This window comes from Emys orbicularis, chromosome 9, assembly GCF_028017835.1.
Source record: "Emys orbicularis isolate rEmyOrb1 chromosome 9, rEmyOrb1.hap1, whole genome shotgun sequence".
NCBI classification, from domain to species: domain Eukaryota; kingdom Metazoa; phylum Chordata; order Testudines; family Emydidae; genus Emys; species Emys orbicularis.
Window position 1 is genome coordinate 100,488,763 of NC_088691.1, and position 22,873 is coordinate 100,511,635.

Here is a 22,873-nt window from a genome sequence, read left to right on the forward strand (position 1 = left end):
AACTTGAATCAGAATTTGGCTAGGAGACTACAGGTAAAGCCCTTACTGCTTCAGAAAGAGCTATAGACCCTTTAATAGCCACACTTTGTCAGAACGTCTCTCTATATCTCCTCCGTGAGATGGCATATCCTTCAGCAGTGTCCCAAACAGGCTGAGGTACTGATGAAATACTGAACGGTAAGAAAAGTGCCACTACTCTATTCCCAATATCACTTCCTGTATCACCTGGGTGTTCCTTGGAAGTTTCCCATTCAAAGATTGCCCAGGTACCAATCTGCTTAGCTTGTAAAATCTAATCGGAGAAGAGCCTGCAGTGGGAAACCTATTGTTGTTTTTGTGTTGATTAATTCCACGAGTTCCTTTTTGTTTCAGACTGATATGTAGCCAGAATTCGGAAATACAATGTTTCAAGTTCAGACTTTCATTGCAAATATTTTTCACTAATTGCAAGGGATTTCTATGGTGGGTTTCCCTGTAAAGTACTTTCATTTGATTTTCTCCTGTTGTGACATTTGTCTTTCACTTTCCAGTAACCTGTATCTTTTACGTGTACCAGTGAGGCAGTTGTCTGCCTGGAACTGGATAGTGTGTATAATCTCTCTCTCTCGTGGGGCAGGTGCTGCCTTCACATGCCTGGAGACTGCATTCCGTCTTGATGCCCTCCACAGACAGATGAAGCTCCTTGGGGAGGACAACCCTGTTAGCAAGCTTCAGGTTAAACTGGAGCCAGGTACGGCTGATCCTGGAACTGCTGGGAGTTGCTGTTGCGAGAAACAGCCCATATATTTAAATTCCTAAATATGTACTCAGGAGTCTAAGTGTAGACACCCAGTTTTTTTTAAATCTTGGCCTATATTTTCAGTCAGTTTAATTTGACGATCAATTTAAATAAATGAAGGAACTTGCCTTTGGTGAGCAGCTGGTCCCCTGGCATTTTTCATTCTAGCCCTGTCTTAACAATAAATTAAAAAAATATATATATATTTTTGGAAAGGGTATTTTTTTTAACCTTTGCTAAACTCAGATGTTTGACTGGATTTCCCCCCCCCCCCCCCCCCAGTTTCTTAAATAAACATCATTGGGCAAAGACAAAACGTCTTTCTGCCCTGAAAATTTTTGCCCTGAAAGCTGAATACTTTTGAAAATTTGAACATGTGAGAATAAGTGGTTATAATGAAAACGATTTGTTTTGCAACCTAGGTGAAAGTCTGCTCTATTAGATGCCCTGGTGTGCACATATATCATAATTACATATTTGTATATACTCGTGTGCACACACAGGGATATATGCACACATTAAAATGCATGGTTTGCTTTCCTGTTGATACAGCTCTGCAGTATTAGAGGCTGATCTGTTGTTACACCCTCAACTAAATTTATTTCTACTCCCGGATGTGGGTTTTTTTCTGGTGCTGGTTTTCTGTCTTTGTACTTGGTATATAAATTTTTTGACTGTGTAAAGGGACACAGAGCCACGAAGTAGTCTTACAGTCTACATAGAGCAAAATAAAATGCATATAAGAATTTAGTACAGGTTGAAAAATACTGAAGGTGCCAAGCGTTGGCACCTCAAGAGTCACTGACAAGGACTTTGTGTATGCTGAGAGGTTCCGAAGGTTTGCATTGAAGAATATGGAACTGAGAAAAAGATCCCTCTCCAAAGAGAGGCCTTAGAGACTGGTCTGGAATTTGAAATGGCTCAAATCATAGGGATTTTATGCTTAGTTTAGAGAATATCCCAGGCTATACAGTGCCCTAAGATGCTGTTGTTTATCTTTTCCTTTCAGGGGTGAATCCGAGTAATCTGATGAACCTGTTCACCTACGAGAAAGGCTACTGCTTTGTTTACTACCTGTCCCAGCTTTGCGGAGACCCCAAACACTTCGACTCCTTCCTCAGAGTTAGTGTGAATACATACCGCGTCCTGCGCACATTTCCACCTGTGTTTCTAACTGCTGTTGTGTCCGGTTTTGTCACTGCAGCTAAGGCCATGTCTGTACTAGCGAACTTACAGTGGCAGAGCCATACCGATGCAGCCGCGCCGCTGTAAAATCGCTCGTGTAGCCGTTCTGTGCTGACGGGAGAGAGCTCTACTGTTGACCTAGTAAAACTACCTTCTCACTACCACTTACGTGCTGTGCACACTACTATTTATGCCGTCAACACTTATGTCACTCAGGGAGGTGTTTTTTTCATATCCCTGGGCGACGTACGTTTTGCCAACATAAGTGGTAGTGTAGACATGGCCTAAGTGAGGAGAGACTGGGAGGCAATTAGGTCTGAGACAGCAGAAGAACGATACTGCCATCACTCTAATTCTGACAGACACCACAAGAGAGAAGTATCTCCTGGGTTATCTCCTAACTGAACGTGGACAGGCTCCCATCCATCTCCAGCTGCAAGCTGAAAGGGTGTCATGAGATTGCCAATGACTAAATTAATAGTGCTCTGACAATCAGTGTATCTTTGTAACTCGTTTGGGGCTTCGGTGGAAAACACTGCATGGAATAGTGTAGTTATCACTGAGATGACCTTCAGTTTACTAATGAGAGTCCCTAGTTTGTTGTGGTTTTTGCATGCGTGGCTAGCAAACCCAACGATCAGGACTCCCTGGATAGAGAACTTTTTATTATAGGTGGGGAAGCCTTGGTATCCAGCAGCACTATGGCAAATGCTGTATACATTGTCTCTGCTGAATTGTGTTTAAAAACTGACGACCAAGCTCATTTGCTCTTCTCTTGACTTTTCTCTCCTTGACTTTCACATTGCTGTCACCTCACTATGCTCTCTTTCTCTCAATATCTTCTGGCTCATCTTCTTTCTCTCCTTAATACATCAAGTATGTACAGAGACGTCTGTACGTCTCCTGTAATCCATACCCGGTTGGTGAATAGCTTGGTGGTCAGTTGTGTTCTAATTTTCACAAGTGTGAATGTGCTGAAACCTTCCCCTCCTGCCATTGATACTTCAGTGTGGCAGAGCTCTTGCTTAGGGCAGTTTGTACTGAACTGGGAACCTTTCTGTGACTGCACCATTTTTCTGCATACAATGGTGCTTCCCTTACCTAGCTTCTTATACAGATCTCCCCTCCTCTTCACCTTCCTTTTATACCAGAACCCCTTTCCAATAGCTGTTCTCACTCTCCCATCTCTGTATTTTCACATCAGGCTCCATGATTCTCCCACCAACTCTCACTGTCTTCCTAACCATAATTCACTCTTTCACTCTGTTTCAGGCATACATTGAGAAATACAAGTTCACCAGCGTTGTAGCCCAAGATCTTTTGGATTCCTTCCTGAATTTTTTTCCAGAACTGAAAGAGCAAAGTGTTGACAACAAAGCAGGTGGGAAAGAGAGTTTCTTTGTTTAAGCAAAGACAGTTTGAAAGGAACAGCCTAGGCTGGGATTAGAGGGTGTATAGGGAAATGCTGGATCTGAAGAAAATGAAACTTCTTTACTGATTCATCTTTGGCATTCAAACCGTTATAAACGTGATTCATGCCGTTATCACTCTGCTTGTAATGTCAGTCATCGAAGCTAGAGAAAGAGGATAGAAAAGAAACGTTTTCTATAATTAAAATAGTGGAATTTAGTTACACATTTCTCTCACTATGAAGCAGCAGCCTGTATACTTCCCTGAAGTTCATGTATAAATGCTTTTCTGTATCCTGCCATTGATTCTACAAATGGGTTTGCAGGGCTCTGTGCATTAAAGGAGGTTATTTTGGTCTTTCTTTTGATAGTGGGAATAAATCTGAAATCATTTACATTCCCACTAGTGGGGCAGTCACTTGTCCCCCTTTCTACAGAGCTGGAGCTCTCCCCCAATTCTTACCTGCGTTTTAGTCTCTACTTGAGTCTCTGTCAGAACTGAGGTCTTAAAATTGCCGAGAATTTGACGTGCATGAAGGGGAGTCTGAGAGAGTTGGATCCAAGATGCCTCATCTTCCTTTCTGTCTATCTCAACATTATCATCTTGGGTATTTTGAGTTACCATCATCACAGTGACTAAGCACTAGATAGCATCAGGGTTAGTATTAAACAGAGATGTGTTATGGTTGGAAGGGAGCCAGCAACAGCCTAACCCGATAAATGCTATATAGTGCAGAGAAAATAGCTAAGACTGGTAGGGTCACTATTAGGATCTTGCTCCCTGCTGTATTGCTACCATTAGAAGTTGATCCAATTGCTCTTGTTAGAACTTTTTTTAACTATGCTAGAAGCAGTCCTGGGCCTTGAGACAGTCAAGTCAGCTGCAGAGACTCCTGCTTGACCCTTTCGGTGCTCCTCATTCCAGGACTGGAGTTTGAACGTTGGCTCAATGCTACAGGACCTCCATTAGCTGAGCCAGACTTATCTCAGGGATCCAGTCTGATCAGACCAGTGGAGACACTCTTCAAACTCTGGACCACTGAGCCTCTTGATGCCGTTGCTGCTGCTAGCAGTGTTGACATCACTAAATGGAGACCGTTCCAAACTGTGCTTTTTTTGGACAGATTGCTGGATGGGTCACCGTTGCCTCCTGGTGAGTACTGGAGCAAAGCAGTAGGCAAGTGTTCCTGGTACAAACAGTGAAGGAAATAATGTTATTGCTAACTTTGCTCTCTTAACACACAGCCCCTCACCCTAGGTTAATGTTTTTCATCCACTTTTGTCTAATTTCTTTTAAACTTGCCAAAATATCTCCTAGTAACAAACTCTCTCTCTTTGTGTATGTGTTCTCTTCAGAGGTGATAAAAAAGCTTTCAGAATGTTACTCCTCTCAGCTGGACACCATGAATGCAGAGATCCGTATCCGCTGGTTGCAGATCGTAGTCCGAAATGACTATTACCCAGATTTTTACAAAGTCCGACACTTCTTGGAATACCAGGTACTAACTGCTGGATTAAACAGCACTGCACCTCTCAGTGCATGAGACATGTGCATGAGACATGCGACGTGAAAGAACCTTGGAACTTCTGCTTCCTGGCCAAGTATAGATCAGGTGTGTTGCGAAGGGGCTGAGCTTGGTTCACCTGCTAGTGGGTGGGGATGGCGGCAAGTTAGAGAACACAACGTTGTCCTGACCATATTTCTGTTTGGCGCCTTCCTTCTGTGATGAAGGATTGGCTAGGACATAATTTGACTTGCCTGTGCATAGTCTGTACTATTCTAGTCTGGCTCCCCACCCCCAACCTAGCTCTGCCCACCTCAGTCTTGTCCTGCTTTTCCAGGTCTGGGCTCTCTAGAGCAGAGACTGCAACCCATACCAATCTGTGTGATAGTTTTGTTGTCCAGTGGATAAATATCCATGGACTAGGTTGAGGCCTATCAGACGCCATTCATTAGTTGCTTGATTGAGCAGAAGTGAAAAGCTGTTGGGTTTCATCACTGTGTCTTTTCCCCTTCGCCTGCTGGTTGAGCTATTTGTTGTGCATGAGTAGTGGAATTAAATATTCTTAGACAGACATTCAAAGAAAAGCTTGTTGTCTTACTGATACCAATCTGGCTTCAGGTTCACCCGATTTAAAGTAATTTCATAAAAGTCTCACCAAAGAGAGAGTTTGAAGAAATATAGTAACTGCCTATGATCTTAGGTCATGGAGAACTGTCTGGTGTATTCGTTGCATAGCTGAGTCTCTTAACCTTTATATGTATTATGTGTTATCCAGTTTTATTTTTATTGTAGATGTCTCGAATGTACACAATTCCGCTGTATGAGGACATCTGTACTGGCACCCTGAAGTCCTTTGCCTTAGAAGTTTTCTACCAGACCCAGAACCAGCTGCACCCCAACTTGCGGAAAACCATTCAGCAGATTTTGACACAGGGCTTGAATCCTCTTCCCACCACAGACACTACAGCAGTTGCCACAGACACACCAACTATGGTGCTTGAGGACAAACCCTCAGAGGCCGCTAACAGTGCCATTTCACTCAGGGATGTTAACGTGTCTGCTTAGATCACCATCTCATGCCAGGCACGACGCTTCAAGAGCGGGACAGGAACAGAGGAGAAATACAAGGTGTTGCCTCCTTTTCCTCAGCCCTACAGCTGCAGTCTTTTGTAACTGGATTTTTTTAAAGTCCCCGGACACAAAGCAAATGTGCCTTCAAGTGCCCAACCCAGTGACACGGCCAGGTTTCAGGGATCTTTTTCAGATGCGAGGAGGAACTACTGTGGGATGGATATTTTGATTCATTGCATCACGGACAGGGACTTCATGGAGTTGTTTCCCCTCTGCAAGTGGATAGTTCTCTTCTTCAGGGCTCTTATGGATGGGTTTGTTGGTGTTGAGTAATCGGAGGTGACACACAGTACTTGCTCTCTGTGTGTATGTGTGTGTGTGTGTGTTGCCAGGAGGGTCAAGAAGCAGGATAATGGGGATTTGGGCCAGAGCTCTGTAAAGAATAGACTTTTAAGAATTTGAAGTGGTGGCGAACATGTTTTCTGCTTGTGCTCCTTTCTGTGACAGAAATGTGGGATTTGGAAGGTGGAGAACTAATGCTTATATAATTGAGAATCTAGTTTAAAACAGCAGATGGATAAATATGGAGAGCATAGAAACCTCATGGAGGATTTAAAATCCTCCCCATTAACTCAACCCTACCCTCTGTGTTCCCTTTGCACTGATTGGGAATGACGAGCAAACAGATTGGGATTTTCAAAGGGGCCTAATGGAGTTCAGTGCCCAAATGCCATTGAATTTCAATGGAAGTTGGAAACCTAAATCCCTTAAACTCCTTTGATAAGCCCAGCTTCATCCCTCACTAGTTTCCTGGCATGTAGAGCATCTGCATCCTTCAAATGGCCTGTGTGTTCTTCCTACTTACTTTCCTTTGGGAATAATAAATGGGACCTTTATTTAATTTTAAAAAATCACCTGCGTGCACTGGACCTGCAAGACAACCATGGAGATGGTGACCATGCTAAAACTCTATTTTCTATTTTTTTTCCCCTCCCTTGGTCTGAATAATAGTCTGTTAGAGGGATGAGGGAAGCAACCTTTCTCTGGATGCAAAACGCTGGAGCCTAAACCCCAGTTTACTCAAGTCTGCTCCGTGACTCCTAAAGGCAGTGCAGTGCCAAGGCAGCTACCCAGAGTGGTTCCCCAGGATCGCTGGCCAGGCACACCTGACTGTTCCTAGCAAAAAGAGAGAGAGAATCTCCACTGTCTGTTCCCCGTGGGCAAAGCATTGTTGTGGTTGCTCATCAGAAATAAACACATGGGGAATCCTTTGGGAATCGCTAGTGCAGCCCCAATAAATGACACAACACAGGCAATACAGTGCAGATTCTAAAGAACCTTTTCTGTACTGAAGTGTGGGCAGTCTCCAAGTGCCTCTCCGTGGGCGTCCTGCAGCTCTCTTGGAACTGATGTAGCATTGTAGCAAGTAAACTAGCTTGAGTAAACGGTGAACGCTTCAGAGTAGTCTCAGCTAAAGGAGAACTGAGCTGGAAGCTGCCTTTTTCGGACGAAAGGGTGTTTTTAAAATAAGCCTGTCTGCGTTTTCTGAGAGGGGCTGTTACTAAGTGCCTGTTAGACATGCCTGCTCTAGTGACCTCCCCATTTAAAAAGTGATTTCCATGTAACATCATTTGTTCTGACAGACGTTTTAGCGTTGCTGTGAAGATGTACATAGCATTGGCAAGGAAGGGAACTTGGGAGATATTACACCAAATGAAATCAGTTTACACCCATGTACTGATGGGGATTTAGGTGCTGTTATTGATCTATTTTTCTGGCCTTAAATGAAGTTGGATTTCACATTCGCCTTAGCCTGGGCCAAACTGGGATAAAGCAATAATGAACTCAGGCCTGCAGAGTACTACAGTCGTTTCCAAAATGTACCGTCAGCATTTGGGAGCTTGACATCTCCAAGCTGTGCTCTTTGCTCTTTTAACGGGATTAACCTTTTTTGTTCAGTGGGGTTTTCCGTACAATTCTCTTTCCTTTTGTTCATTGTTACCTTGTTATGATGATTTATGCAAATTGACCTTTCCACTTCCTTTATTGCCATTGTTGGAACTGAGTATCCTGGACACCACTGCCGGCAGTGACAGCCTGGCTAAAACCAGTGACCACTAGCCTCATTTGCAGCACCAGACCTTGGTTTTACAGCATTTTATTTTGCGGGAGAATGTATATGACCCTGGTGGAAATTTTTTAATTTACATTGATGCCTTATGATTAAATATCAAATTAAACTAAGTTTTGTGACGTGTCTAACCTTTCTGCCTTACTGTGTCCCTGCCAGATATCGACGAGCTTTGTACTGTTAACTTGAGAGGAAACAAGACAAAGGATCATGGTTGGAAAGAGGAGTGGGGAGTAGGGTGTGTGAGAGAAAGGCACACAATTGTGTCGGAAGTGCAGAAGTAATCTGTGGGAAATAGACTAAACAAGAATTTTTCAAATCTTAATGTAGGGTGACTATTTTTGTCCTTTGCGCCCATCCGAATGCTGTGCAATTTTTAATAAAAATTGGTGGCATATTATAAACAGATGGAAGAGCAAGCAGGGTGTGTTGACTTTGTTTTGTTATTTGCTGAAAAGATGTTCCGCACACCTGGATTTTAGAAGCTACATCAGAGCTGTCTGGCAAAAACATGGCATGAGCCTCGGAGAAAGGGAAAAGTCCACAGTGTAAGGTAAATGTTATCTATTATATTACAGTAGATTGAAATTGTTGCCTGATTTATTGTGTATTAATAATTTAATAATCCCCAATTGACAAATTAACACTCTGAGGTTTGACAGGTTTCAGTTCCTAGGCCAGGTCCAGAGTTATTAGAATTACGATTAAACTGGAAACCCCGAAATGCGTGGTTACAACAGTCACACTTAAGAAAAATGTTCTAAGCTTTCAATAGTTTTATTAACAAGGTTAGTAAACACACACAAGTTCTGATCAAACAAGAGTGTAACAGTAATGCAATATTAATTTTATGTCCAGCGTCATGTCATAGGCATACTCACACAATCCTTGTGTAGACCTAGCAGTAGGGAGACTAGTGGTGGTCTATGAGGGTCCTATCCTATCTCTGGCATGCCAAATAATTCCAATGGTTATGGTCTCGATGGTCTAGGCCATGGTTAGCCTTATTATAGGGTCTGGTGGCTGCCTTGAATATTCATAGAAGTGTTTTTCTGGGGTGCATTTCTGTTTATTGCAAAGGGATTAAAAAAAATGGAAACACATTTGTGGAAGGTAAACATACAAAGTAAGAAAATCCTTCAGGCTGCCTCCTGCTCTGACATTTTAAATCCTTTATAAATATAGTGATACTTGTTTTACATGTCTCTGTTCATGTATTTTAAGGCCAGAAGAAACCATTATGATCATCTAGTCTGACCTCCTGCATAACACAGTTCATAGAAGAAATCGCGGGGTTAGGTTCATTACGCCCATAACTTCTGTTTGAACTATAGTGTATCTTTTAAATGGTGGAGTGTATGTCTTTCTAAAGTCTTTAAATCAGGAGAATCCATTATGTTCCTAGATAAGTTGTTCCAACTGTTAATTACCCTCATTGCTAAAAAAAAGAAATTGTGCCTGATTTCTAGACTGAATTTGTCTACCTTTAACTTTCAGCCCCTGGATTTGCACTGTGCCTTTTTCTGCCAAATGAAAGAGCCATCTATCATCAGAAATCTCTTCCCCATGCAGATATTTGTAGATTGTGATCAAGTCACCTCTTAACCTTCTCATGAATAAACTAAATAGATTGAGCATCTTAAGTTGCTCACTGTATGGCATGTTTTCTGCATTGCAAAACATTCTTGTAGTTCTTTTGTGGACCCTTCCCCAGTTTTTCAACATCCTTTTAGAAGTGTGGGCACCAGAACTAGATGCAGTATTCCAGTAACAGTCTCAAGAGTGCTGGTTGATTGTATATTCTGAACCATCTCCAAAAGCTAGTTTTATTATTGTTACTCAGATTAAATATATCCTGTTGTTTGAGTTGTCAGAACAGTAACTGGGCCCCTAAATACATTTTCCAACTTGCTAGAGTAAAGCCTGATACACCTGATAGGGTGACTGCAGTTACTGCTTCATTGTTCCAATCTAGAGTCTCCTGCAGGAGACTGTCTGCTTCCAGCAGGGGTGTCTCTCCCTAACCAAGCTTCTTGTTGGGCTTGGATTTGAGGGCCTGGTGATCTGATGGCTATCACTTTATCCTTGGCCACAGACCCATCACGTGGGAGGGAGCGAATTAGTCAGAGGTGAGAGTTAAGATCTGTCAGGGTTCCCTTCCCACTCTGAACGCTGGAGTACAGATGTGGGGACCTGCATGAAAGACCCCCTAAACTTATATTCCACCAGCTTAGGTTAAAAACTTCCCCAAGGCACTAATTCCTTTCCTTGTCCTTGGACGGTATTGCTGCCACCACCAAGTGATTTAAACAAACATTCATGGAGGGGCCACTTGGAGCCCTACCTCCCCAAAAATATCCCCCAAACCTCTTCACCCCCTTTCCTGGGGAGGCTTGAGAATAATATACCAACCAAATAGGTTAACAAGGTGAGCAGACCCTTGGGTTTTTAGGACACTAAAAACCAATCAGGTTTTTAAAGAAGAACTTTATTATAAAGAAAAAAAGTAAAAGAAGCACCTCTGTAAAATCAGGATGGAAGGTAATTTTACAGGGTAATGAAAAGATTTAAAACACAGAGGATCCCCCTCTAGGCTCAATTTCAAAGTTACAAAACAGGACTAAACCTCCCTCTTAGCATAGGGAAAATTCACAAGCTAAAACAAAAGATAATCTAACGCATTTCCTTGCAATTACTTACAATTTTTGTAATTTTAGATGTATCATTTCAGTAGGAGCTGGATTACCTGCTTGGTCTCTCTCTCTGTCTTAAGAGGGAACACACAAATGAAGGACAAACAAAACCTCCTCCCCTCCCCCCCCCCCCCCCGATTTGAAAGTATCTTCTTTTCCCATTGGTCCTTCTGGTCAGGTGCCAACTAGGTTAATAGAACTGATTAACCCCTTACAGGTAAAGGAGGGATTTTATGCTACCCTTAGCTGTATGTTTATGACAAGATTGCATTCCCTTAAAGGGCCATCCCACCTGGTGAGAGCTTGGCTCTGAAGTTTACCGACTTCTGATGACACAATAATGTTGCCTTGGCATTTTTTAAAACACTGAATCAGAATAAGGTTAAAGGGTATGTGTGTAATCTACAAGCACTGGGAAGGTACCTGGCACTATTGTCTCTTGTCCCACGGCAAGGGTCACTCTGCAGGGGTTCATATTTTATATGGTTTAATAAAGGTGAGGTATGGATGGGTTGGCACCTTTATTTCTGGATTTACTGCTTTTGTGATTCTTTACAGGTTGTTGGGGAAGGAAATATATTGATCATTATAAATAAGGAGATCCATGCTTTTTTTTTTTTTTTTTTTGTCACCACAGCTTGTCCATCTCCATTTAATGATAAATAAAGCTACCTCAAATGTGATCTGTGCCATTGTCTTTGGAAATTGCTTTGACCAGTGGTTTCTAGCCCTGCTGGAAGAGTCTACAGAAGTGGATGGGAGGCTCTGGGTACAGGCAGGAGCAGTGGCGTAGCCAGGGTCTAAGTGTAGGGGGAGCAAACATAAAAAAGGCGTCACCCCTTGGTTCCTCCTCTGGCCACGCCCCCCCTTGGCTCCTCCGGTTTCCCCCCCAGATTAACCCTGGGGCCCGGCTCAGGACTCCTGCTGGGTTCCCGGGGGGGCGGATACCCCCGTCCCCCCGCGGTCCCGGGAGAGTCTCTCCTGCCTAGCCCGCTCTGCAGGTGTTCCCTGCCAGGCTGCGCCGCCCCCCGGGCTCCAGGCTCCTGCGCCACGCCAGGGCCCCCTGTCCAGACAGCGCGGCCTGCGCTCCTGCCCTGCGGGCCCGGCCCCGGGGAGCCCCTCGCCCGGACCCCCCAGTGCAAGGCACCGGACCCCCGCCGCTCACTTTCCGTCCTGCGCCGCCGCTTGTCCCCGGCCGATCCCGGCCCCGCGCCACGGGCAGATCCCGGCTCCGGCTCGGGGCAGGGAGCGCTTGGCCGCCGAGCCCTGAGCCACCGCAGGAGGTGGCTGCGCCTGCAGCGATGTTGGGGCCGCGCTGAGCGTGGGGCGCGATGGCCGAGGAGCCGGCCCCCTCGCTCCTCCTGCCACGCCTGCCACGCCCCCCCCATAGCTCCTCCGGCCGTGCTGCCCCCAGCGCCGGCCCAGCAGGCGCCGCTTTTGGAAAATGTGCTGAGGGGAAGCGGCTGCTTCCCCTGCACCCCGCTAGCTACACTACTGGGCAGGAGATGCGACAGGATTCTGTATTGGGTTTATTCTCCTCCACGGTAAAGTCTCCCTTGTTGTTCTACAGTTTCAAATATCCAGACAATTTCTTTAACAACCCAGATTTCTTTCCAGTTTGTGGTAATTGATTCCCCTGGTCACACAAGGTTTTCATGAATTGTGATTTTAGTTTTTGCATCATGGTGTGTAGAGCAGCTGGTGTGGTAGAATCCCAAGGTTTGCCAAAGAGTTGTTACATTTTAATTCAAGCCTTTGTCTTTGCAGAACAGCTTCCTTGTTGAGGTCCTGGTGCTTTCAAATAATACGACTGAACTACCCTTCATTTTAGAGTCCATTACAGCTGCATCCTACACGATGTACATAGTGTTATTGTTTTGTCATTACATTGCATGTGAATGTGCATTTGACAGTATTAGTTGCACTCCACATCTGAGCACCAGCCTCTTCTTGCTTTGTCTTATGTCACTGCTAGAAATAGTGAGACTCCTATTCAGTTGGTCTGCACTTCCATCATGAGACACTATGACTCTTTTCTGAAGTATTGGGGGTTAGCCTTGGTACCATTTGTGACTGAGATGATCTTGCATTTAGGCCGGTGCAGGTTATGCATCAGCTTTGCAATTGTCTGAAAGCAGAGCTTCCAAAGTGGTGCACAGCCTGGCCGTGGTGTGGAATACTCTAGCCCTGCACTGGAGTGCTATGGGAGATCGCCCAGCTGGTAGACGTCTGTGAGTATCAAATTGCCATTCAGGAATTAGTGTGAGTAGTGAGGGAATGTCATGCCAAATAAACTTTTTGGGGGTCGATAATGTTAGGTTACGCTTTTACCCAATAAATATCTGTTATGCAGCTGCCTACTTGGTGTCAGTTCCTATTGCAATAAGATACCACTGTAATTCTGCCAATAATAGCTTTTAAACTTCTCTGGATTTTTTTGAAGCTGTACAATGCCTTCCCATTCCTCATGGAAATCGGCCCAGGGCAACATCAGAGGATTTCCTGTAACTGGGAGGCGATCAAGCAGTTTGTGAGGGAACAGATCAGCTGCCACTTGGAGAGCGATGACCTAGAGGAGCCGATCGATTTCATGGACTGCTGAATGAAATAGATCATCTCACGCTGGTAAATAGGAGAGCTTTCACCCTAGAGACTGCCAGGACTGGAACAGCTGACGACATTGACAAGGCTAGCTGTGCTGGACCTGCCACCTGTAACTTTTCTGGGGAGAAAATTAAGGACAAGATTGAGTGTGCTGTGGGAGGATTTAAAATTAAGAGGGATAATTTGTGCCCAATATTTTGCCAGTTAAATGGTGACCATTGGGTTTCATGCTCCATGGGGTCAGCCGATCATCTTGAAAGATATTCTTCTTCCAACTCTATCTGGAATTTTTTTGCCCTTTTATGAAGCATCGGCTATTGGAAACTGCCAGAGGCAGGATACTGGGCTTGGTGGACTAACAGCCTTATCTGGATTGGGAAATCTTATTGAGAACTAAAAAAAATAAATAAAAAGGAAATATTTAAGAGATTCAAGGGGAGTGGAGACACGTCCCCTTTCTGTGCCTCAGTTTCCCCATGTGTAAAATGAGGCTAATGATACTGACCCTCCTTTGTAAAGCACTTTCATTAGATATACTGATGAAAAGTGCTATATAAGAGTGGTGGTGGTATTATAATTATTTATTATTTGTAGGAAAGCCATTAGTTGACTTCTGGGTGCAAGTCTGACCCCCTCTTCCTTCATGTAGTTTAGTTGGACTTTTATGGGTGAGCAGGGAGAGGGCTGAGGGCTATCTAACCATTTCTGCTCTCCCTAGTAACTTGCAGCTCTCTCAGCGATTCTTGATGTGGGAGGTTCCAAGCTCTGGTGTATTGAAGTTAGTAGCTTCCACAGAGTAGTCCCCATTGCCCATGGCTTTGATCTTTCCAAACCTTTTGCACAGATGCATGTGACTGGCATATTCTCTATCAACCAATGCAGGATGGAGCTGACAGCACGTTCTTTGAAGAGAACCTGGTTTATGTTTTCATAGATGGTGTGTTGGTTTTTTTTTTTTTTTTGCTGGCCCTGAAACCATTCTGCGTTGGGCACTGCTCTTTCTGCTGAAACATCATGAAGTGCAAGGCAAGTAATATGAAGGACCTCCAGGCAGGGTGGGAAAGAATGGCCAATGTTGCTGTCAATCTCAGTGTAGAATTTTTCTGGAAGGAGGAAGAGCATGTCCCAGTTATTCTCTGTGTGTTATCTTTTGCCAATAGACGTCTATGCATGAAATGCTGTTTGTGCTGAAATTTTGGCTACATAAAAGGAGGAGGAACAGGAAAGATAAACCAGGAGTAATCTGTCTAATACCAATGTAGGACAAACATGCATCTCTGGGCCAATTATTAATTGCTTGAGAGACTGAATTTAAAATGTATTTCTCATCTGAGCTGAAGGCTGGGCCATTTAACATTTGGCAGTTAGGTTAGTGCAAAAGTGGCAGTTAGCATGGGATTTCCCGGGTTGTTTTACACTATAATTCTCCCTGCCAACATCACACCAACAGGGGTCCATGGGGATGTCCAGTTTCATGGTTACCTAATTCCTAAAGTAAGTAGTGGGTAGAGTTTAGCTTTTTAAAAATCTTTCATTCTTGTTTCAAGACCGCGTGAGAGCAGCTAGAAAAAATCTGAAATTCGGTGATGTTCCCTCCCACTCACATAATGAAATTCCCAGGCAGGTTCATAGATCCAAGAATGAAGCTCTTCAGTCTGAACTTGGAATTCTGGAGGCAGGTCAGTCCCATGAGATGCTGGTGCCAGGTAGGTTTTGCCCAACGAAGAGCTCACTTGTGTTATTTCTGCCTCCACAGCAGTTCAGATAGACAGACGATTCTCTGCAGATCCTTCGTACCTTTTAATATCACTTCTAAAAAATATTCAACCTCAGAAAATTTCCTGTCAAAACCTGTTTGAATCTCATAACCGTGTTTGGCACCAAAAATTGTTTTTAACTTGGCCCTCAGTAATTTGAGCCTTTTAATGCACATTATGAAAAGTTCTACTGCTACAGAGACTGATGCTTCTAATTCAATTATCCTGTTAGCTCAGAGGTTTGCAGACACCGGTCTGTGGAGCAGCTGCTGCTGGTCAGTGGAGAGACAGCTCATTGTGTATTGCTGGCTGTCCTCGTTTCCAGCTGCTAACTGTATGAAGATAGCTAATCTGCATTGTTTCTAGTATTCCACTTCTGTGTAAGGAATCACTTTAGTTACTATGGGTGGTCAAGTGACTACTAATGGGAGGAGAGTTGGTCCATGAGATACTCTGTTGAGATGTGGTCTACCCTACAGTATGGCTTGCCGCATACCCATACAGACTTCAAATATGAATTCCCAGTCAAAAGCCTGATACCTTGCAGCAGCAATACTAAGATTGAGAACAGATATTTCTCATGTCATATTCTATTCCTGCTGGACAGCGTAGTATTTCCGAGACGGACCATACGAAAGGGTTAATTCTTCATCCTAGCTCTTCCTTAGTGGGAGAGCTCTGACTCTATACTAAGTGCTGATTTCAGATAGATCTTCCCTTCTGCTTTTTAAGGTACTGTGGTGATCTTGAATATGAATTCTGTGACCTTTGATCAGCAACACTGGGAGAACCCGAACCCTTCTTTCTTCAGCCCAGTTTCCTGGACGCAGATGGAAAGTTTGTGGAGAAAGAAGCCTTTATTCCCTTTTCCATAGATACAATTACCCTTGCCATTTTCTCTTAGCTCTGTGCAGGCCTACATTTGGGACTAAAACAAGAGTAAACCTTTCTATCTATTACTTACCTGTTATTCTTGATCTCTGATACCGACTCTTGGGCTCCTTCTGCCAACACATTACTGTGTTTGCAGTGCTCCATATCTAACATTCTGGTCTGTTAAGCCACAGCACTCACAAGTGACGTGTACCTCCTCTAGTTGATGCTGAGGAGTAATGGTCAGTAACAGCTTGAACTGTTCTCTCCAGTTGAGTTGTTCTCGCTGCAGCTTTTTGCTGTTTGTTTCCCCAAGGGAAATATTTTTCTTCCATTTTCCTTTTCACAAGGTTACTAGTTTAGCTTATCTATGAATTCTTTATTATCATTTAAAAAAAAACCAACCAAACATTTCCTCCGTTTACTGTGAGGCACCTGCGGCGTTGGTGAAGTCTGTAATGGTGGTACAGCCCAAGGAGGGAGTGTTATTGTAGCACAGCATCAGAGGAAGAATACGGTAGACACAGCTGGAGGGAAAGCGCTCGCCAGCTGCGGTGCACTGAGTTACAACAGCCTCCGAATAGACGGGCGTCTGAAGGCAGCAGGCTTGAACACTGAGCGCTTTATTCAATAAATCCTGTGCGTGGAGAGTGCACACACATCAGTGTATGTTGTTCTATCTTTACAGATGCGTGAACCATTCAGCTTTGTGTTCTCGGATGATGTATTTTTCAGGGGAGTCTGGGACCAGCATGAACCTTTTCGTCTTTGCCTCACTGATTTGGAGATTCCACTTCCAACTTCCCAAGCTGAGCCTGAAATACTAGCTGGGGGTGATCCTCTCTCTAGAACCTTACAGTCCCATTGCAAGTGATGGATGAGCCAGATTTAGAACTGAATCATTTTCAAGAGTCATAAATGTTTTCCAGGATTATTAGCATATGTTAAGTGTCTTTATTGGGACTTTGAAGGACTCTGGGACAGAGACGTCCGGCAACACAAGCTCATTAATCCAAAGGGTACCTGCAATTCACTGGTTGCAGTTAGCCAAATCAGCGGTCAGATTTGAGGGCTTCTCTCATCCCACCCTGTGCTCTGGTTGACAAACTGCTCAGAGTGTCTTGCGCTGGTCAAACACTTTGTGTAATTTATTTGCAATGTGGATATCCACCTCCTTCACACTATATACAGCTCTGCTCCAACAGTCTTAGGGAGCCCGCAACTCCTGCAACAAGCAGGGAAGGGCAATCTCTCTCCTCCCCCTCTGTCTGTTTCCCCCCCCTTCCTTCCTGTGCCTATTTCTAGCCTCAGACTAATGGTTTAATTAGCCTTCCAGCTCCCCTCCATCCACAAATTAAGCAAAGCTCTGTTTAACTAGCTCCATTCTGCATTGTTTGATTGGAGCTGCTGGGTTCTTGCCTAACACTCAGTCACAGTCCTTAACCTCAAATATTTATTTCTTGTACTCAAGTATCTTTTCCAAGGCAACTGCTGCTGCTCAGGATCTTTCCTACTTCTTCTCAGTTACCACTTTACTTCATATCTGCCTCAAATGAAAAACACCAACAACAACCCCAACCCCCAAACCTGCTCATGCAAGCACGTTCACTCTTGAGACAGGACGTTCAAGGTGACATTTTCAGGATTATTTGATGGCCCTCAGACTCCTGCTTCCTGCAGCGGAAAAGAAATTCACTCTGGCCCTGGGCTGTCCTTCGTCTGCTGGAGCCTGTCAATATGTTGCAATGGGGCATTCTTGCATTTCCAGTCCCCGTAGTTCATGTACTGGCCAGAAGAGGGGGCCCTTGTCTTTTCAAGTGCACATATTACTAGGTTAAAAAGGGAGCAATTGCTACTGGAATGCATTCAGTCAAGTGAAAGTCTGGGATGTTTGGCTAGATCAGGGGTGGGCAAACTACAGCCTGTGGGCTGGATCCGGCTCCTCAGGGCTTTTGATCCAGCCCGCGGGATTGCCACCCCCGTACTGCTGCAGGCCCCGTGCTGCTCCAGAAGCAGCTGGCACCACGTCCCTGAGGCCCCGGCGGGGGGGGGGGGGGGGGGGGCAGCGCATGGAGCCTTGCCTGTGGGTACCTCCCCCACAGCTCCCATTGGCTGGGAACGGTTCCCCGTTACCAGACAATGGGAGCTTGGGGGAGGTACCCACAGGCAAAGGCAGCATGCGGAGCCCTCTGTACCCCCTCCCCCGGGGGCTGCAGGGACGTGGTGCCGGCCACTTCCCGGAGCGGCGCGGGGCTGGGGCAGGCAGACAGGGAGCCTGCCCTGGCCCTGGTGCATGCCGCTGCTACCTGGAGCCCACACCCCGAACCCCTCCTGCATCCTGCACCCCAACTCCCTGCCCTGAGCCCCTGCCACACCCTACACCCCTCCTGCACCCCAACCCCCTGCCCTGAGACTCTTCCTGCACTGTGCACCCCCTCCCCCTTCCTTGAGCCCCCTCGTATACCCTGCACCCCTTCTCTGCCCCAGCCCCTTGCCCTGAGGCCCTTCCTGCACACTGCACCCCCTCCCAACCCCCTGCCCCAGCCCTACATTCATGGCCCTGCAAGCAATTTCCCCACCCAGATGTGGCCCTCGAGCCAAAAAGTTTGCTCACCCCTGAGTTAGACCTACAGCAAGGCATTGGCTTGAAAAGAGATTTCACTAACCAGGCACAATCAGGCGCTGCAGGAAAGACACCAGGAGCTGATGATGGAGCAACCTCCGTTTCCCTGCTTCCATGGGAAACTGGGATTAGCCTGGCCAGAAGCAGAGGGAGGGTTGCATTGCTCCTGCTGAGGGATCCGAGTAAGCTGCTTTCTTATTGTTTGCCAGCTTTCCTGACTGACGTGAAGAGGAGGGTGTGACAGGACCCCCCCAGGGTGCAACCTGGAACTGGGGAACCACTGAGCCCTCGGTCTCACCAGCCTGGGCTCCCTCTCACCCTGTGCTGCTGTGACAAGCTGCAGAGCCCCCCCAGTCCTGCATGCACACAAACCTTTACACAGGCAGGGACACACCCAGCTGCAGTTACATGAAGGCTTCTCCCCAGCTCCACAGCCTAGGACCCCAGAGCTGTACCGTCTTGCCCTGGTCAAAAGCCTGCCCAGTATAAATTTATTACCCAGTCCGCCTCTCCCGCAATGTGGAGAGGAACAGGCACAAGCCGTTGACTGAGCTGAGATTTTCCCCCAAGCACTTCACTTAAACCAGGCTGGTTTTAGGTAAATATAAAATAGATTTATTAACCACAGAAAGAGAGATTTTAGGGGATTATAAGTAACAGCGGACAGATCAAAGCAGATTACCGATGAAATAAAATCGCAATCTACGTTCTCTAAGTTGGATAGGATTTGAATCGAGCAGTGTCTCACCCTGTTAGATAGTACAAACAGTCCACCCAGCTTCCATACACAGGCAGGCTTCCTTTTTTCCCACCTGGGGCCCCCCTTCCCAGGTCAGTCTTTGTTCCTAAGGTGTTTCCAGGTGCTCTGATGTAGGGGGAGTGAGGCCAAGTCATGAGGCCACTTCCCCCTTTTATATCTTCTTCCAACTTGCTGGAAAGGTCTTTTGCTGTGACATGAGTCAAACAGTCTCCCTTGGGTATGCGCAATCTCTGAGAGGTTTCCATTGTGCATAGTTCCTGGGGTAACCCTTGTCAGTGTTTGTATTCGCCTCAGTGAGCCATCAAAGTTGTTTGGCCTTTTTATTGTTGTACCTGAAAGGCTGCTTGTGGGTGTTTCCAACCTCACACCATGTTTCAGTGGCACAAACGTAGCAAAACTTCATATACAGTGATAGCACATACAACTTCACAGGATATTAATGGTCAGCCAATTAAGACTTTTAAAATGATACCACACAAGGCATAGTTTGTTCAAAACATATCATAATTACATCACCATGGTGACTATGGGGTGTAGAGTGTCACAGAGGGACCAACTCTCAAACTGCACAGATGGGTCACAGAACGCGGCAATAGTGGTTCTCCAGAGAGGAGGAGGTTACAGCTGAGGTGACAGGCCCGGGGTAGAGTTAGATTTGAGAGTCATTCATGTATCATGAAATTGCTTGGGAAATTAGTTTAGCGGGAGGAAAAAGGAAGGGTCTGAGGCTGGATCCTGATGAATGCCAGGAGCGAGGAGGATGAGAAGTCACCAAAGGGGAGACGCAGAAGGAGTGGTTGGTGGGAAAGGAAGGGATCTAGATAGCGTCAGAAGCACAGAGAGGGGAAAGGTGTGAGGGAGAAGGGGCAGGTCGACAGTGATAAAGAGGAGAGATGGAAGAGACGGTGCATAGAGAAGAGTCCCTTAGATTTGGCCAGGAAGAGGTTGCTAATTACTTCAGCGTGAGCATTTTTGGTTGGTGAGGATGGGAGGCATTTTGGAGGGGACTGAGGGAAGGAGGTGGAGGCAGCTGGAATAGACAGGTTGGAAGGGAAGGAATGAGAAGGGTTGGTAGCTAGAAAGACAAATGATTTTGAGACTGAGTTTCTTCTTGATAAGGGAAACAAGATCCTGCTTGAAAGCGGCAGGAAAGGAGCCCAGAGAGGGAAGAGAAGTTAAGGACAAGCGAGTGGGTGGAGATGAGAAGGGAGCTAGTTAGAAAAACAGGTAGGATGACATTGAGTGGACAGAAGGCGGGAGGAGACCTTGAGGTCTCTGACTGGCATAGAGGAGGCTATACAGGGGTGCTGGAACAACTTTCATAGTGGGGGTGCTGAAAGCTGGAACCACGTCTCTGGTTTTTATTACTACATGAAGCCAGGGAGTGCTTCTGCACCCCCAGCACTCGTAGTTCCAGTAGTGGGTTGGGGTGATAGCAGTATGTAATATTGTCACTGAAAAACAATCCCTCTTGCAACGTTTTCCCTGACATTATTTTGGGGAAAGTCACCATAAATAGCCTGGCCAAACTGGCAGAAATGCATGCACTAAATCATTGTGCTGCTGACGAGCCACTTAAAGTTACATGGGTAAAAGAATCTGGGTGGTGTCAGGCAGAAACACCAGTCAGATGTTTCCCTATGGTTCACTCTGTACCTTGGCACTGCCCTGTGCTGCTCCAGCAAATTACCAAGGTGCGGCATCCAGAGCAGACCCACAGAGGACATTGCCTGGTGCGGCCTCTGCTCCCATGTCACCCTTCCACTCCCTGATCAAAGAAAGTTGTTTAATCTTCAAGACTATGGACTCTATAGCCAAAGTACACAACAAGTGTAATACCGAACAGCCATGCCTGATTCCATGGAAAAAATTAAAAGGGGTGGAAAGGCAATGTATTTCTTCACACAGCGCACAGTCAACCCATGGAACTCTTTGCCAGAGCATGTTGTGAAGGCCAAGACTATAACAGGGTTCAAAAAAGAACTAGATAAGTTCATGGAGGATAGGTCCATCAATGGCTATTAGCCAGGATGGGCAGGAATGGTGTCCGTAGCCTCTGTCTGCCAGAAGCTGGGCATGGGTGACGGGGGATGGGTCACCTGATGATTCCCTGTTCTGTTTATTCTCTGTGAAGCACCTGGTATTTGTCACTGTCAGATGACAGGATACTGGGCTAGATGGACCTTTGGCCTGATTGAGTGTGGCTATTCTTACGTTCTTAATGATTAGTGTTGACCATTGTCAAAGGGGGATTAGGGAGCGGTCAGTTTTATACTCTGAAGATGGATTGTATTATTCTCTCCCCATCTCATTTTATTAATAACTTTAAGACTTTCATAAATAGGCTGAGTTGGCTGGTGCCAGTGCCCAATTACTTGGTAATCTCAAGACACCAGCTGGTGAGCACTTCAGCCCTGTCCGGCTGCTCGCCTTGATGAGGCCCAAGTCAGAGCTCACTGTGCTGTTTGCCACTGAGATACCGGTGACTGTGAGGTGTTGAAATGCCTGGGGACACACCTGTCTAGTGCAGAATGCACTTCTACCTAGGGTTGTATTGTTATATTATATGACTATCAATGCACTTTTATCTATAGGTGCTGACATAATTTCTGTCATTTATTGTAGTTATTTCCTTCCACCGGTAAACACCACCACCATTTTTCAAGATTGGATTCTTGAACCAAGGCAACTAACTAATATTTAGACACCTACATAAACGGTCTGATTTTCAAAGGTGTTGAGTGCCAGTATGAAGTCACTGAAGCTACTGGTGCTCTGTTGCTTCAAAAATCAGGTGTCTCATTTATGTGCCTAATGTGGATTTATGGGCTAGGGATAAAATTCTCAAAATCACATACGTCCCATTTTCTAAAGCAACTTAATATATGTCTATACTGAAACAAAACAAAACAAAAACCAACGTGGCAGCAGCAGTCTCAGAGCCTGGGTCAGTTGACTCAGGTTCATATTACAAGACGAAAAATAGCAATACAGATGTTTCCACTTAGACTGGAGTCCGGGCTCTGAGACCCTCCCCATGTGCTGGGATTTTTAACATGACCTCTGTGTGAGCATGGAGATGGTGAATGAGGCTTAGCTTTCATAGGCTTTCATAATCTAATTTTTCTGCGATGACAATTGCACGGAGGAAAATTCTGAGGTCTGCTTGAGATAATCTTTGAGGGACAGCCAATGGACATTAACTTCCATATTGCTGTGAGCACATATGTCTTCCATACGCAGAATTGATGTTGATAAGGCAGGTACTTCTTGGAAAATGAATTTGAATTTGGGAAACAGGGTTCCTCATTGGGACAGGATGTATTTGCCTTCTTGGGGGAATTGGAGTGTAGTATAGAAAAGCATGGCTGGGAAAGAGTAAATTCCTGCCTCTGAGCAAAGAGGGGGCACAGGCGCTGACTTTCCAAAGTGCCAGGAGTCTCACAAAATATCTGCTTTATGTGTTAAAGCCCCACCTCCTGGA

At 45.4% G+C, this 22,873-nt stretch overlaps 1 protein-coding gene across 1 annotated transcript in view; it reads left to right on the forward strand.

Annotated features, from left to right (window-relative positions):
- Window positions 1–8,481, forward strand: part of RNPEPL1 (arginyl aminopeptidase like 1) — a 29,230-nt gene extending 20,749 nt beyond the window's left edge. Inside the window, exons 6-11 of the mRNA XM_065410296.1 lie at window positions 617–730; window positions 1,788–1,900; window positions 3,236–3,344; window positions 4,298–4,525; window positions 4,729–4,871; window positions 5,670–8,481. Coding sequence (XP_065266368.1) covers window positions 617–730; window positions 1,788–1,900; window positions 3,236–3,344; window positions 4,298–4,525; window positions 4,729–4,871; window positions 5,670–5,942 — 980 coding nt within the window. The 3' untranslated portion in view covers window positions 5,943–8,481. The remainder of the gene's footprint in view (window positions 1–616; window positions 731–1,787; window positions 1,901–3,235; window positions 3,345–4,297; window positions 4,526–4,728; window positions 4,872–5,669) is intronic.
- The last annotated feature ends 14,392 nt before the right edge of the window (window positions 8,482–22,873 follow it).